This window comes from Myotis yumanensis, unplaced genomic scaffold, assembly GCF_028538775.1.
Source record: "Myotis yumanensis isolate MYYU_CA2020_CCGP unplaced genomic scaffold, mMyoYum1.0.hap1 SCAF_16, whole genome shotgun sequence".
Classification (NCBI taxonomy): Eukaryota; Metazoa; Chordata; class Mammalia; order Chiroptera; family Vespertilionidae; genus Myotis; species Myotis yumanensis.
The window spans coordinates 44,525,390-44,539,947 of record NW_027223767.1 but is presented as its reverse complement, the minus strand read 5'-3'; the positions used below and the strand labels follow the sequence as shown (position 1 = coordinate 44,539,947).

The 14,558-nt window shown below is 42.2% G+C and overlaps 1 protein-coding gene across 2 annotated transcripts in view; it reads left to right on the top strand.

Annotated features, from left to right (window-relative positions):
• FBXL20 (F-box and leucine rich repeat protein 20) overlaps positions 1-14,321 on the top strand; it is a 68,513-nt gene extending 54,192 nt beyond the window's left edge. For both annotated transcript variants that reach the window (XM_070394682.1, XM_070394683.1), the window contains exons 11-15: positions 2,623-2,683; positions 3,023-3,067; positions 4,349-4,405; positions 5,839-6,051; positions 7,460-14,321. In XM_070394682.1, the coding sequence (XP_070250783.1) occupies positions 2,623-2,683; positions 3,023-3,067; positions 4,349-4,405; positions 5,839-6,051; positions 7,460-7,567 (484 nt within the window). In that variant the 3' untranslated portion in view covers positions 7,568-14,321. The remainder of the gene's footprint in view (positions 1-2,622; positions 2,684-3,022; positions 3,068-4,348; positions 4,406-5,838; positions 6,052-7,459) is intronic.
• Positions 14,322-14,558: the final 237 nt, after the last annotated feature.

Sequence of the window (14,558 nt, the reverse complement as noted above, 5' to 3'; positions counted from 1 at the left end):
CCTTTATGCTTATTAATGGTATTTTGGAGCAAGCCTTATTTCTTCATGGCTCCACCTCTTTGGCTAAATATTTATTAAGAATGCTGTGTTGACATGCACATGGTATCAAACCCATGTTGATTCTGTAAGAGCACACAACACACTGTTTTTATCTCCATATACCATTTTAAAAAAATAAAACATATTATATTTATATATTAGACATATTAGCCATTGTTGTAAGTGATTCACAAATATTAATTTACTTAATCATCAAACACCATATAAGCCCTGTTATTATCTCCATATTATAGATGAAGAAAACTGAAGCCCAGAGAGGTCAAGTAACCTGTTCAAGGTCTCACAGCTAGAGTAAGTGCAGGAGCAAGGATTCAAACCCAGGCAGTCTGGCTCCAGAAACCACTTGTTTGACATAGAATAATCATTTATTAAACTTTTTTTGTAATCATCTGGCCATGGGCCTGACTGTAATTAGTGAAAGAAAATCTGGCTACAGTATCAAAATTCCTTAATAGATCATAGACTTGTTTGTCAAAATAAGTAATATCAGAAGCCTAGAGTAGAATTCTATTCAGGAGCTAAGGAGGTAGCCAAACTCCTGTCTAAAAATATTACCCACTAGAGGCCCGGTGCATGAAATTCGTGTACTGGGCCGGGGGCGGGGGTGGTGTCCCTCAGCCCAGCCTGTGCCCTCTCGTAGTCCAGGACTCCTCAGGGGATGTCCGACTACCAGCTTAGGCCCGGGATCCCTCTTGCAGTTTGTGACCCCTTGCTCCTTACCACCCACCTGCTTGCTGCTCCTTACTACTCCATTTGCTGCTCCTTAGGACTGCCGTGGAGGTGGGAGAGGCTCCCGCCACTGCCACTGCACTCGCCAGCCTTGAGCCCGGCTTCTGGCTGAGTGGTGCTCCCCCTATGGGAGTGCACTGACCACCCCGCGGCAGCTCCTGCATTGAGAGTCTGCCCCCTGGTGATCAGTACACATCATAGTGACCTGTCATTCCGCCATTTCGGTCGATTTGTATATTAGGGTTTTATTATATAGGATTCCCTTTAAAAAAAAATGTTATTGATTTGAGAGAGGTAGAGAGATAGAAACATCAATGATGAGAATCATTGATCAGCTGCCTCCTGCACGCCCCTCACTGGGGATCGAGCCCACAACCCGGGCATGTGCCTTTGACCGGAATTGAACCTGGGACCCTTCAGTCCACAGGCTGATGCTCTATCCACTGAGCCAAATCAGCTGGGGCTTACGTGGTCCCTTTTTGTTTTAAAGAGAGGGGCGTTCAGCTTCCTCCTCTTTCGTGTTTTATCTTATTGTTAGAACAGAAAGGCTCTCAGATGTGATACTTCAATCAGTTCATGTTGTTCCATTAGACACAGCATTCACTTCTCTTTTCTTATCTTTTTTATTTTTGTTTTTTTATATTTTTATTGATTTCAGAAAGGAAGGGAGAGGGAATCATTGATCGGCTGCCTCCTATACATCTCCTATTGGAGATCGAGTCACAACTGGGCATATGCCCTGACCTGGAAGCGAACCTTGACCTCCTGCTTTATAGGCCGACACTCAATCACATAGCCACACTGGCCAAGCTAATTTATCTTTATTGTTGAAAGTATTACATGTTGCCCCCTTTTTCCCCCATTGATTCCCTCCACCCTGCCTCCACCCCCTCTAGAGATTGTCAGTTGATAATGATTTCTTATACTTCTGTAAGTAATTTGTAAGCAAACATAAATATTCTATAGTACCATAGTGCAGATGCCACCAAACTTTTCACAGAAAAGCTATGTTTGACTTCTCAGTCCTGTGGTTGGTATTTAGGTTGTTGTGTAGCAATTCCTGAATAGGTCAGTGGCTGCCAGCTCAGCTCCCCTCTCCACTGGCCTCCCTGGGAACATGTGGGAGGAGCCAGGAAACATAAGGTTATTTTTTCATAAGTATGGAATTTCATGTTTGGGATAGGCCTGTAATTAACCAGTCCTTTTATAACATTTTAAAAATCTATCTAAATCTGAGTGGGCCTACATGTAAAATAGGAAAAGAGAATAATTTTCTTTAGCAACAGATTAACAGAGTACCATGTCCATTTCCCTTGTTTTCTAGAAGCAGGCTGTCCTCTGGGTGCAAGCAATATGCCATCAAAAGCCTTTTCATTTATTTTATTTTATTATTATCATTATTATTATTTTGCTTGTTCGTTGCTTTTCTTCTTTTTTTAAATAATGCTTTATTGTTGAAAGTATTATATATGTCCCCTCTTTCCCCCCATTAACCCCCTTCAGCCTGCCCTCCCCCCCCCCCCCCCCCCCCCCCAGCCTTCAGCACTCTATTGTCTGTGGAGAAGTCTTTTAAATGCATTTTGGCATTAACTACAAGCTTCTCTTACATTCTTCTGATTGCATAAATCTGCAGTGTTGTATTTACAGGACCACTTTATGATGACTTCATGAATATGATTAGCAAGATCTCTATACAGACTTGCTTAGCTATTAATGTCATTATATTATGTAATCCTTAGGGACTAGGAGGTTGTTTTCTTAAATTCTTGCTGTTTTAATAAACGTGGTTTTCAGGGACCAAGGACTTTACTTTCTCTTTGTTTTTTTTAACAGAATATTAGAAGTGGCAAGGTGTTCTCAATTAACGGATGTAGGCTTTACCACTCTGGCCAGGGTGAGTATTTTCTCCAGGTTCTATGTAAGTTTTGTTTGGGATTTTTATTTCGGAAGAATGAGCAAGGATGGAGATGTGGAATGGCATTAGAACTAAGGGTGTGTGGGTTGTGGGGGAACTTCCCTGTGGCTGATGTTCCAGAGCGTTCTCATGCCACAGCTACTAGCTTGTATAATTATAGTATTTAAAGTTATAACTGTCTTTGACCAATGTATGGAACAAGGGGAAGGACCTTTGCTTTCAGGCAGATTGATATTGAACACCACTTAGTTTTCTGGCCTTAAAGTTTCCCCATATTTTAAATATTTGTATTGTAATGTTTGGTTTTGTGTTTTATAGAATTGCCATGAGCTTGAAAAGATGGACCTGGAAGAGTGTGTTCAAGTAAGATTGTGGATTTTTACTCAGAAGTACAATATAATAGAAACTTATGTAACATGCACACGAGAACATTGGCTTCCCTCCCCCTGGTGTAACGCAGTGCCTGGCAGCACTGCTGGCTCTCCACTGCTGACTCTCCAGGCACACCTAGCAGAGGACTCATGGTATCTGTGTTCTGGGGAAAATGTATGTCATCAGTAAGGTTGCCATTGGAAAGGAAGAAAGCCCATTCAAGCCATAAGATATTTCCTTAGACCTACAGGGTTTTGATATTAGTAAATAATTAAAGCCCCATCACACTGATAAATAGCCCTGCCCTTTTTAGCTTAACTGGACACTGGACCCCTTAGCCCTATAGACCTGAGTCTGTATGGAGCCCTGTCCTTCAGGCAGGTAACCAGATACTTCCTTAATAGCAATATCTTTTCTTACCAATTTTAAGAGCTTTGAGATTAGTTGATTGAGGAGAAACTTTGATGGGAGACTCCTAAAAAGAAGATAGAATAATGAATTTTATTAATGGTCAAAATAAAGAAGATACTTGGGTCTATTGAGGCCAATTTTTTCTAAATTACTGTTATCCGACACTACTTAGCAGCTATTACTTCTTAAACTGAAATTTGTTTCTGCCCGCTTATCTCTTACACATGCTTAGTGTCCTTTCCAGTGTTAGTCCTGAGTGATGTGCACACACCTGTCTGCTCCAGGTCCCCATCCCCTTGACATTCTATATCAGAATAATATAATACCTCGGATTTGGAAGAATTTGAAAAGGAGCACTGATTTACTTTTTGTCCTAAGATAATTATAAAAGACTGTTTTCCCTTTTAGGAGTTTTTCCTTCCTTAATGTTAGTAGGTAACCCAGATTCCAGCAGCCCCTTTGTGCCACCTTTGGGAAGATAACTGGCACCCAAAAGATAACATTAATCTTTTTTCATGGAGCAGTATCTTCCTTGTTGTTTTCTGTGATGGTTTGAAGGAGGTAGAACAAAGTATAGTGGGTAGAAGTTATGAGGAGACAGATTTTCATTCATTTAAAAAACAAAACAGTTTTCAACCAATCTGCTCAAAGATGAAGACTAGAGAATACTAGATATATTCAAGCCTAGTTTCTCAAAGAATGATTCAGGTATCCATTGGGATATCAACCTCAAGATTTTGTTATTTGAGAATTGATATCAGGATATCAGTCTAGATTACAAGTATAGTCAAGAGTGAGGTACGGGCCATGAGTTTTTTTTCTTGGAATTATACCTAAAATAAGCTTATGTGTTTCTTTCAGATAACAGATAGCACCTTAATCCAACTTTCTATACACTGTCCTCGACTTCAAGTATTGGTGAGTGTGACTCTGAAAATTTTATATGTTTACCAGATTTAAATACTGATTTTAGAGAGAGAGGAAGCGGGGGGAGAGACAAAGGTAGATTGGTTGCTTCCTGTCACACTCCGTCTGGGGACTGAACCTGCAAACAGCATGTGCCCTGACGAGGAATCGAACTGGCCACTTCTCCGTGCATGGGATGACGCTCAACCAACTGAGCCACACCAGCCAGGGCTATTTATTATATTTACATTTAATCAAAGCCCAGCTCTTACTTTCCTCTTGGTTACTGGCTACCATTTTGGGAAAGCATATTTCTCCAAATTGTCAACTTACAGAGGACCAAGAGAGGAATTAAGAAATGTTAGATGTTTTCTTTATCAATACTTGGAAATTGAAAACTGACGTGGAAAGTATGAGTTCTCCCTCCCACTTGAACTCCAACCTGAATGGTGTTAAAATTTCCAGAGGTCCTGGGAGTTGATGGCCAGAAATACAGTTTGCTTCACCTTCAGACCAAAACAGAAGCAATCAAGGCTTTTACTAGGGAGAATTCTCTGTTACTGTTCCTTGTAACACTATGGGAAAGAAAGCATTCTGGTTAACCATTCTTTTTTTAAAATATATTTTTTTGTTACTGATTTCAGAGAGGAACGGAGAGGGAGAGAAAGATTGAAATATCACTGATGAGAGAGAATCATTGATCAGCTATCTCCTGCACACCCCACACTGGGGATTTGAGCCCACAACCCAGGCATGTGCCCCAATTGGGAATCAAACTGTGACCTCCTGGTTCATAGGTCAACACTTAACCACTGAGTCACGCCAGCCGGGCATGTTTAATCATTCTGTATCTAGGTTCATTTTTGGTGTATTTGGTGGCACCTTGCTATCCAAATTGGGTCAAGGGTTCTGAGTTTCACGTGTAGGAACCAGGAACTTAAGGAAAATTGATACAGTGAAGAGATTTATATAAAGAGATAACTATATCTGACAGCTATCAGAATCAAGTTCATTTAATTAACTTGGCTTCCCCCTGTATACCAGGTAATCAATATGTAGTCCAAATTCTAGGAATTTTTGTTCAGGAAAAGCTTGAGCCCCACTTGTCCCTGTAAAGAAGAAAAGTGTTCATTTGTGTGTGTGTGGGGGGGGGGGGGGGGGCGCGCAAATAGGTAGCATTTTATTTTGTTTATGAACTATTTCATAGTCATTACATAAATTCACAAAGTATATTTACGATCAGAAAGAGAAATGTCTATCATTGATTGTCAAAAGCAGAACCCCAGCAACTCTAATTTGCTTTCTTAATTTACCACATGGATCTAGTGATGGTTCCTTATGCATCAACATCAAACTAGAAAGGTCTCTCTGATGGTACACAGGCCTCTTGCTGGAAGAATGCCATAAGATATGTCAGTGTCCTCCCTTGCTCTCTTTGGCTGCAGAGTCTGTCTCACTGTGAGCTGATCACAGACGATGGAATTCGTCACCTGGGGAATGGGGCCTGCGCTCATGACCAGCTGGAAGTGATTGAACTGGACAACTGCCCACTAATCACAGACGCATCCCTGGAGCACTTGAAGAGCTGTCACAGCCTGGAGCGGATAGAACTCTATGACTGCCAGCAGATCTCACGGGCTGGAATCAAGAGACTCAGGGTAAAGATGGCTGCGTCACCCTCCAGCTCTAGTGTTCTCACCACCCTTTCTTTTTCTTTTTTTTAGGTTTAGATTCCTTTGATTTTTAAATTTACTTAGACATTTAGCAAAGATGGGAGAAATGGAAAGCAAACGTACAGGAAGATAGTTTCAGGTGGAAATGTAGTAGGAAAATACCCACTGAGGGAAGAAAAGTAGGTCTCCTCTCAGCAGTTTCTCCAGTAATGTCCAGAGTTTAATAACATGCCTGGAGTCAGACGCATATGCCACATTTTGGTTCTAAAGGAAAGAAAGGAATAACAAAGAAAATATTTAATTAAATAGGATTTAAATTTTTAATTTATATTTTCTTTCATATCAACCCCTCTTGCTGGGATTTTTATTTATTTATTTCAAAATATGCTCATATTGATTTTTAGAGAGAGGGGAAGAGAGAGGGAAAGATTGAAGAAAGAGAAATATCATTGATCGGCTGCCTCCTATACTCCCCCACTGGGGATCTAGCCCTCAACCTGGCATGTGCCCCGACCAGAAATTGACCTTTTTGGTTTATGGGTCCATGTTCAACCACTGAACCACACCGGCCAGGTGGGATTTTTTTTTTTAAGACAACAAATGGATCAAGTAATTTTTTCCCTTTTTTTGTTTGCGCACACCCCCCCCCCCCGCCCCCCCTGCCCTGTAGTAGAGAGACCCATGCATAGCCAAATGACTAGAAGACAGGTTGCCAGCAAAGGAGGTTATAAAAGGCTGAACGGATCTATATATTAGATTATTCCGCTCAAAAGACATTTATTGGAACTTCTGCTTCACACCTGCTGTAGGAAAGGCACTGTGCTTGTTATCCCTTATAGCCAACCTCTAAAAACTCCATGTTGACCATATGGCACCTGAGCACATAAAGGAACACCAACCACATCTTGATTTTCTCTTGGCCTCAGCTCCTCCTCTCCCTTCAGCCCTAGAGGACTGAGAGCATAGCTGCAGTGGGGAGTCCTTGCAGCCGTATTTCTTCTACACCAAAGAGGAGAGCCACAGGTCATCAGAAGAAAGACTGTCCACAGTGACTTGGGAAAAAAATCTTAAGCTTATTTCAACTATGGAAATATAGTTTATTTCAACTATGAGAATCAAACTAGGAATCCCTTTGGGAACAGGTTAAGAAATGAATATGAAGTTTTTCCCCACTTGTATTATTATGGAAGCAGGGACCAAAGTTATGTGAGCTGATTTAGTCATTTAGAGTAACGTGGGATGGTACAGAGTAGAACCCAGGCCTCTCCAACATCTGGCTGCTGGTGGTCGACCTCTGCCCTGCTTTCATGGCCACTCAGTGTTTGTTCTGAAAAGCAACATTGCTCTTTCTGTTTAAGCCCTCTCTCTCAGTAATGTTTCTGTCTTGTTTCAGACCCATTTACCCAATATTAAAGTCCACGCCTACTTCGCACCTGTCACTCCACCCCCATCAGTCGGGGGCAGCAGACAGCGCTTCTGCAGATGCTGCATCATCCTATGACAGTGGAGGTGGCAGCCGTGGCGAACTGAGTATTTAATGACACTTCTAGAGTTACCACGGAGTCTCCAGTGGAAGCGACCCAGTGTTTCTGGGCAAGGGTTACAACGTGAGGCAGCGTCCAGATTCCCAGAGCCACACGTACATATACATACCCATCCACTCTAGCTCTGTGACGGGGGACTGAAGATTGTGCTGGCTTTATCAAGTGGATTGATAAAACTTAGCCATTCCTGTTGGACGTTCCCAGAAGAAAATCATAGGCAAGGTAGGGGGAAGGGGTTGTTCCAGCAAACCCAGTGTTAACTGCTACTACGGTTTCTTTATTTTATTAAGGGGTTTATTTGGTGATATTGGAACAGCAACTGCAGTCCTCCAGGGTCAAGGAAAGCATAGAGAAAAACAATATACGTTGTATCCAGGGACCAGAAAGAAAATTTCTTTGCATCCTATAAATGGTAGCCATCCATTGTGAGATGACTACACAGCTTCTGTGCTTCCTCGTTCCCATGCCAACATGCTGAGCATGCTCACAAAGAAGGCTCCTCCATTCCGCCTCCTGTTTAGTATTTGGCCCAGTGGTTTCCTAAATGGTCACATTGAAATTACTGTGGTCCAAATGTGATTACTTATTCACTCAAATTGTCACTGTCTGTAGCACACTGTGCACCTGTTGTCCTTTGTTGCTCCCTCCTGCATTCTTGCCCAGTCTGTCACCTGTTCATAGTCTGCTTACTCACACTCAATTGTTACTCTCTTGCTGTTGTTGTGTTTACAGTTTGCATTTTGGATGATTAGTTGGGGTTACCAAACATTTTTAAAAGAGACATTATCAATAAATATTTTTTTAATTCTAAATTTTACCATTAGGGGCCCCTGCCTGAATCTTTGCCAGTCTGAAGGGAAACAATTATAAAAGCAAGAAAAGTTATGAGAAGAAATTAAGCTAAAACTATTTTGATGATAGTAAACTTTGCTTTTTGGTTTCTGTTATATCTTGTGATACATGATAATATGCATGATATGCCCAATACTCCCTGCACATTTTTCCTTCCATCAGGCTCTGCTAATTTAATGAGGTGAACAAAACGCATTATTAGTAAAGAGTGGGATGGCAAATCCCAAAACTGAGCCTGGACACCCCCCACCCACACTCAGGCACGTTGTATGTTCACTGAAATCTAGGTGTGATCAGTGACATCTCTGATTTGTGTCTTTGGGGTTGTTTTATTTTAGCAGAAATGCTACTAGAGGCACTGTGCCATCTAGCTAATCAGTGTCTCTCCCCCACCCCTATTTCAGCCTGTCAGGGACCCTGTAAAAGCTGGTCAACTGTATGAGAGTGTTGATGGTATCATATTTAATATCGGAGCCTCAAAGGACTGGAACCTGTCAGCCGTATCTCCTGTTCTCCAGACTTCCCATGAATGAAACACAAGAGTAGCCAGGTGAAGGGACTGGGGCAGCAGAAAGAAAACATTGAGAGGAAGAGGAAGTAGGGGTCTCAGTGCCTCTGCCCAGCCTGGTCATCAGAGCTGAGGGCTGGGAGGGTATTCAGTGCCCATGACTCAAAGATGCTTCCCCTCCCCCCACACACACACAAAATCCTGCAGAGTGAGTTAAATGAGTTTCTAAAGTAGTAGAAGTAGGTTTCTAAACCCCAAGGTTAAAAAACCATGTGTGATTTTTTAAAATAGGATGACTTTTGTAAGAATTACGTGTGATTTATTCCTTCACATAAAGGATCCCATAAATGTGTACAACCCACCAGTATTTAATATGTTACATTTATTTTAGATCCTATTTAATTATTCCCTTTTAAAAACTAAAATTGTATTTTTTAATTCCCCCTTCCCCTTTTCAAATTACAGTGTAAGGAATATACTTTTTAAAGTGAGACTCACTCTCCTGGCTGTACCCCACACTTATAAATATATACATGTGCGCACACACACTTCCAGATGTAGTTCATAATATTCAGATCCCCAGATCACTCATTCAAACAAAACTAAAAAGAACTATTTAGGGCCCATCTGCTCTAATGTATAATTTTTTTTATAATGCCTGAACAAATTGGCCATAAAACCCTGATTGATTAGTGAGTGTGGATTTGAATTGCCCAATAGATGAGGCTATTAAGGGTACTTCTTTACTTTAAAAAATATATATATATATTTGTTTAAAAGATCCTACTCACCAGTACATGAGTGTCTTGGAAATGCTGTTTCTTTCCTCAAAGAGTGTTCCCACGTGCAGGTCCATGTGGACTTGCGCAGGCAACCCCTGCCTGTCTGGGCTGAGAACAGAGTGGAGTGAGAGGGTAAAAGCCTGGATGTGCAGCAGTATGTGGTCAGGCAGGAGGCTGTTCCTTTCTCAAGAAAACTTCAGGCCCATCAAGCTTGGAATGAAATATTTTTTTTATGCCAGTCTGCAACCACGCCAGCTGATGAAATGTACCAGGACTGAAAACCCAGAACATGGTAAGTTTTGGTCAGGTGGACAGGGTCCTGTCACCTGGACACAGTGCTTCCTGTTTCAATATCAGGAACACTTTTGAAAAGTCAGTAAGGTTTCACAGGTGTAACTCTTCCCTAGGGAAAGCTTATTGTCTGGCTGCACAGCCCCTCCACAATATGCCTTCTGTAATGAAAAGGTGCAGCTCGAAGAGAGGAGATTTGGGAGAAGGAAGAAGGTACCCTCAAAGGTATTGCCGTAAACCTGCCGATAGCCAGGAGGAACTATTGCAGTGTCCTCTGGCGAAAGTTATTCAACATCCAGATCATCTTTTTTCTAAGCAGCCTTTTCTCCCCTTACATTTCTCAGTATCATTTGCTACATCAGTACCTTTTATATCCTCTTCATTGGCCCCATCAGCTTTTTTTTTTTTTTTTTTTTAATCGTCACCCAAGGATATTTTTTCCATTGCTTTTCAGAGAGAATGGAAGGAAGGGAGTAGGGAGAGAGAGACACACATAGATTGGTTGCCTTCCACACATGCCCCAACAGGTCTGGAGATCAAACCTGCAACCCAGGTACATACTGGGAATCAAACCCTCGACCCTTCCATGCATGGGGCAGCACTCTAACCACTGAACACACCAGCCAGGGCCCATCTTTTTTTTTTTTTTTTTTTTAAATTGACGCCTCCCATTTTCTCCTACACCCATCCTCACTGTCTGTTTAAAGCCTCCATCTCACTCCCAATGATGCTACTGATTCTGAAATGTCTCCAGTCTAGCTTCCACTTTGGGTCCTTATCCTGATCGAGGCAAACCATCTGGGCAGCCTTGAATCCGTGACTGTCAGTGGCTCAGGCCATTTTTCACCAGATGGTCTTTGAGGGTGGTCTTTGACATTTGCTTGCTGAATTAGAAATCAAACTTGGATATGAGCGGTAAAGGGGATCTGGCTTCATTTTTTTTTTCCAATATTTGGAATATGAAAGCACATTGTACTTCATGTAAAAAGTTTTCTCCTGTTCTGCTCTCTAGTGGATGTAAAAGTATTTCTTAAATGTTTTTGTGTGTATGTGTGTGTATTTCCACATTCATGAGTTAAGCTGATTCAGCAGACATATAAATCAGAAATTTCATATATTCCTTAGATCACACATTTTAGAGAGAAACCTGGTAAATGTTTTTATGATGCTTTATTTTGGGTTTTCCAAACCGAACAGTTCAATGTAGCTATAATGCTACAGCAGTCAAGTGCTTATGTTCTAATTGCCTTGTAAAATGCATTGTTACTGGTTTAATAGCCCACTAATGCCATAGGGGCTACACAAAGTATGCCGTGGAGCCTATCTTGGTTTGAAGTTTTAGGAAATGCGACCGTGTTATGGGAAAGAAGAGGGTGGCTACCTGCCTGCCTGCCTGCCTGTATTGGCAGCATGTCCTTAGGCGACCCTGTTGTTTTGAAAAGGAGGAACACTTGTGGATCACGGTTGCAGACCCTTGGCCAATTAATATTTATTGTGCTGAAAATCACAGACTGCTCATGACAGTCACCACCAACGAGAGAGGAAAATGGTCTAGTCTGCCTTTTCCCTGCTTGTGTGCATACTTTAAGGTTAGATTTCTATCCCTATTGTGCATCCTGGCTGACACTCTTTCCGTGGTATGCTTTGAGCTTCTGGAACATTCTATAAAACGATTGCCTTCTCTAGCTGCCCACCAGTTCTAGGATCTTCAACCACCTCAGACCAAAGCAATGTGAATTAGCCAAGTTTTATTTTAGAAGAGGTTTAGGATGTTTGGTTGGTCTTTAAGCAGAGCCTGTCCGTCCCCTTACAATGATTATGATCTGGGACCAAAGAACCCTAAAGCAGTAGGAGGGTGAGAGGACATATGGAGTCTCAGCCTCTCCTCACCTTTATTTCCATCATAAATTTTAATTGTAAGATTGAAAGACACAAAAGACTGTGAAAGACCGTGTCAATCGTGTATAATTAACCAGGTAATAAAGTTGGGCTGTATTTGCTATACCCAGGTGCCCTGACTTACCATCTTGGTTCTCTAGCAAACACATGCTTCTCTAAGCTTGCCTTTTCACTTGGGACCTTCTTCCTGCCAGACACTACCGTTTGAGGCAAGTGAGTTTTCTGCAAGAAAGGGCTTCTGCACTTCCCTCCTCAGGCAAGTCTCCCTATTTTGTCCATTTTTATTCTTAGGCACATCAGTTGTACATTTCTGAAGCCTTTGGTCCTTAGGAAAGTTAATAAAAATCTCTCAGCTAAGTCTGAGCGAATCTTTGGAGCCCAAGAGAGTTACACTCAATTTTCAGTGGAAAAACATGTGTTGGACAAGCTCACATGGGGGATGTTAAGAGAAATTCCATAGTGCACTTCTTCCATCCCTGCTGCATGTGCTTTTTGAGTAAGACCCTGGTACGGTTCGATTCCCAGGTGCTGAGGATTAGTGCTTGCTCAGCCATGGTAGTTCACTGCCCTTTAGGAAAAAGAAGCATGAGTGACCAGAATTGTATCAATTGACCCTGTGTATTTTCTCTGTTTTTCAGTGTCTTGTTTTGAAGAATTGGGGTGGGGAAGTGGTAGGTGAGATTCAAAGTAAAGGAGAAAATCAGTTCTGGAATGTGGGGTACTTTGCTTCAGGTACAAGCATCTGTCCTGAATATGTAGGAACACCTGCTTCACATGTGAGTAGATTTACTTTCCTCTCCATCTAATGAACTCCAGGCCCTTTTTCCTTCTGCTTCCCACACACACCTAACCAGAGTCATCCAATGGGGATTGGCACCACTAACAGAAACCCAGGGCTTCCCAGCTGCTCTGGGCACGGTGTTCGCCAGGGCAAGAGCAGGTAGGCAATGCGAATCCCCACCCAGGAAGAGGTGGGAGGGAAGAGGTGTCCAGACACATACCTTTATATTAAAGTGGAAGAAGAAGTTTGCCCCACTGAATTTCGCTTGTCATTGTCTCTTACTACTGTTTCTTATTCAGATCCGTACCACACTGCTGTTTCACACACGTGTATGTGGTTCTTATCTTAGCCTAACTCTTCCCAAGCACCAGAAGTCATTATTCTGTTTTTGTTTTTTTATGGCACTAGTGAATGAGAACCTAAAGTCTTAGAAAATCCTAACTTGAAAAGGAGTCTCTAATCGGCGCGGTTTGATTATTTTACCTTTTCCCCCCTAACGACTTGAATGATTTTCTTTCCTAGTGCTGTGATAGATCTGTAATAAGTGAAACCTTTGCTGCTATTTCCCTGGGTTTACAACAGTTTTCTTCTTCCCTTAAGAATAATTTATCTGTGTTTCTCTGATGACTGTTAATTTCTAACAAGTGCAGGAGAGGTGAGCCTGACATTTCTTCTCTTACTCCCCTCCTCACCCTACCCCCAAGTTACACACTAACCTCTACAGCCTCTGTGGGATGGGGTGCCTCTCTTGGAGCTGGCCCCTGAGGCTCTGTGGCTGCCAGCACTGAGGGTTACTTCTTAATTTTGCCTTTCTCCATTCCTGTTTTATGACTCAACTTTCAAATGTCTCCCACTCTGGCCGCTTCCTTTTTCCTCCCAGGAATCATTTCCAAGTAACCTGCCTTGGGCATTTCCCAACTGCTCTCCTCACCTTTGCCCACCTTCCAGTGACCCTGAGAGCACAGACCTGAGAAATGCGGCCTGTGCACAGCTCAGAGAACTGTGAGGACTACCCCTGCCCGTCAGACTCTGCCTGGGGACAGAGATGGATGGGTAAATGGTGCTGTGGGAGAAATTTTTATCTTCAAGCCAGGCTTTTTCGCCCCTGTACCTGGTGGCCCCCTCCTGTTCCCAGCCCTTGAGGGGATAAAATGCAGAGGATGGTTGACTGGCAGGGTCTGGTACCAAACATCATTATCTGGCGTGCCTAAGCCTCCCCCAGCCTCTGGCCTGCCCTGGAGTGCTTCAGTGTGTGGGAGCTGCTGCTTACTGCTTCTCCACTAGGCCTGCCCAGCGCTTAGCCAGTCCCTGGCATCGACAGCTCCCCACATGGTGACCCGACACCAGGTTCCATTCGCTGTCCAAGTGACTGTTTCCACTACTACTTTTGGCGCTTGAGATTGCGGGGGAGGGAGGGTTATTTAAAATAAATAAAAGCCAAGGTGGCAGTAGAGGATTCCTTCTGCTTCAAAATCTTTGGACTAAAAAGAAATGTTTTTTATATATAAATACATAAAGTAAATTGTTATGTAACTGTTCTTGTTTCCTGTATGTTCTAATTTTGTTTTATGATGTAATTAAAGGAAATAAGCTGTGAAGACTTTTCATTTTGCTGCGGAAATAGCCTGACTTGGAGCTGTGATTCTCTACTTTCTTGAACCCTAGAGCTGCACAGGCTCCCGAGGCTCAGTGAAGGGGCTTCTTTTTGGCACCCTTATATTTTTTAATAGAATTTAACTAATAACCTTTAGTTAATAAATTTTTAGTAGCCTTTCTTTAATGCACAGCTCTACTTGTCTAAGAAAAACAGAAGACATAATATAAATAAGGATTTC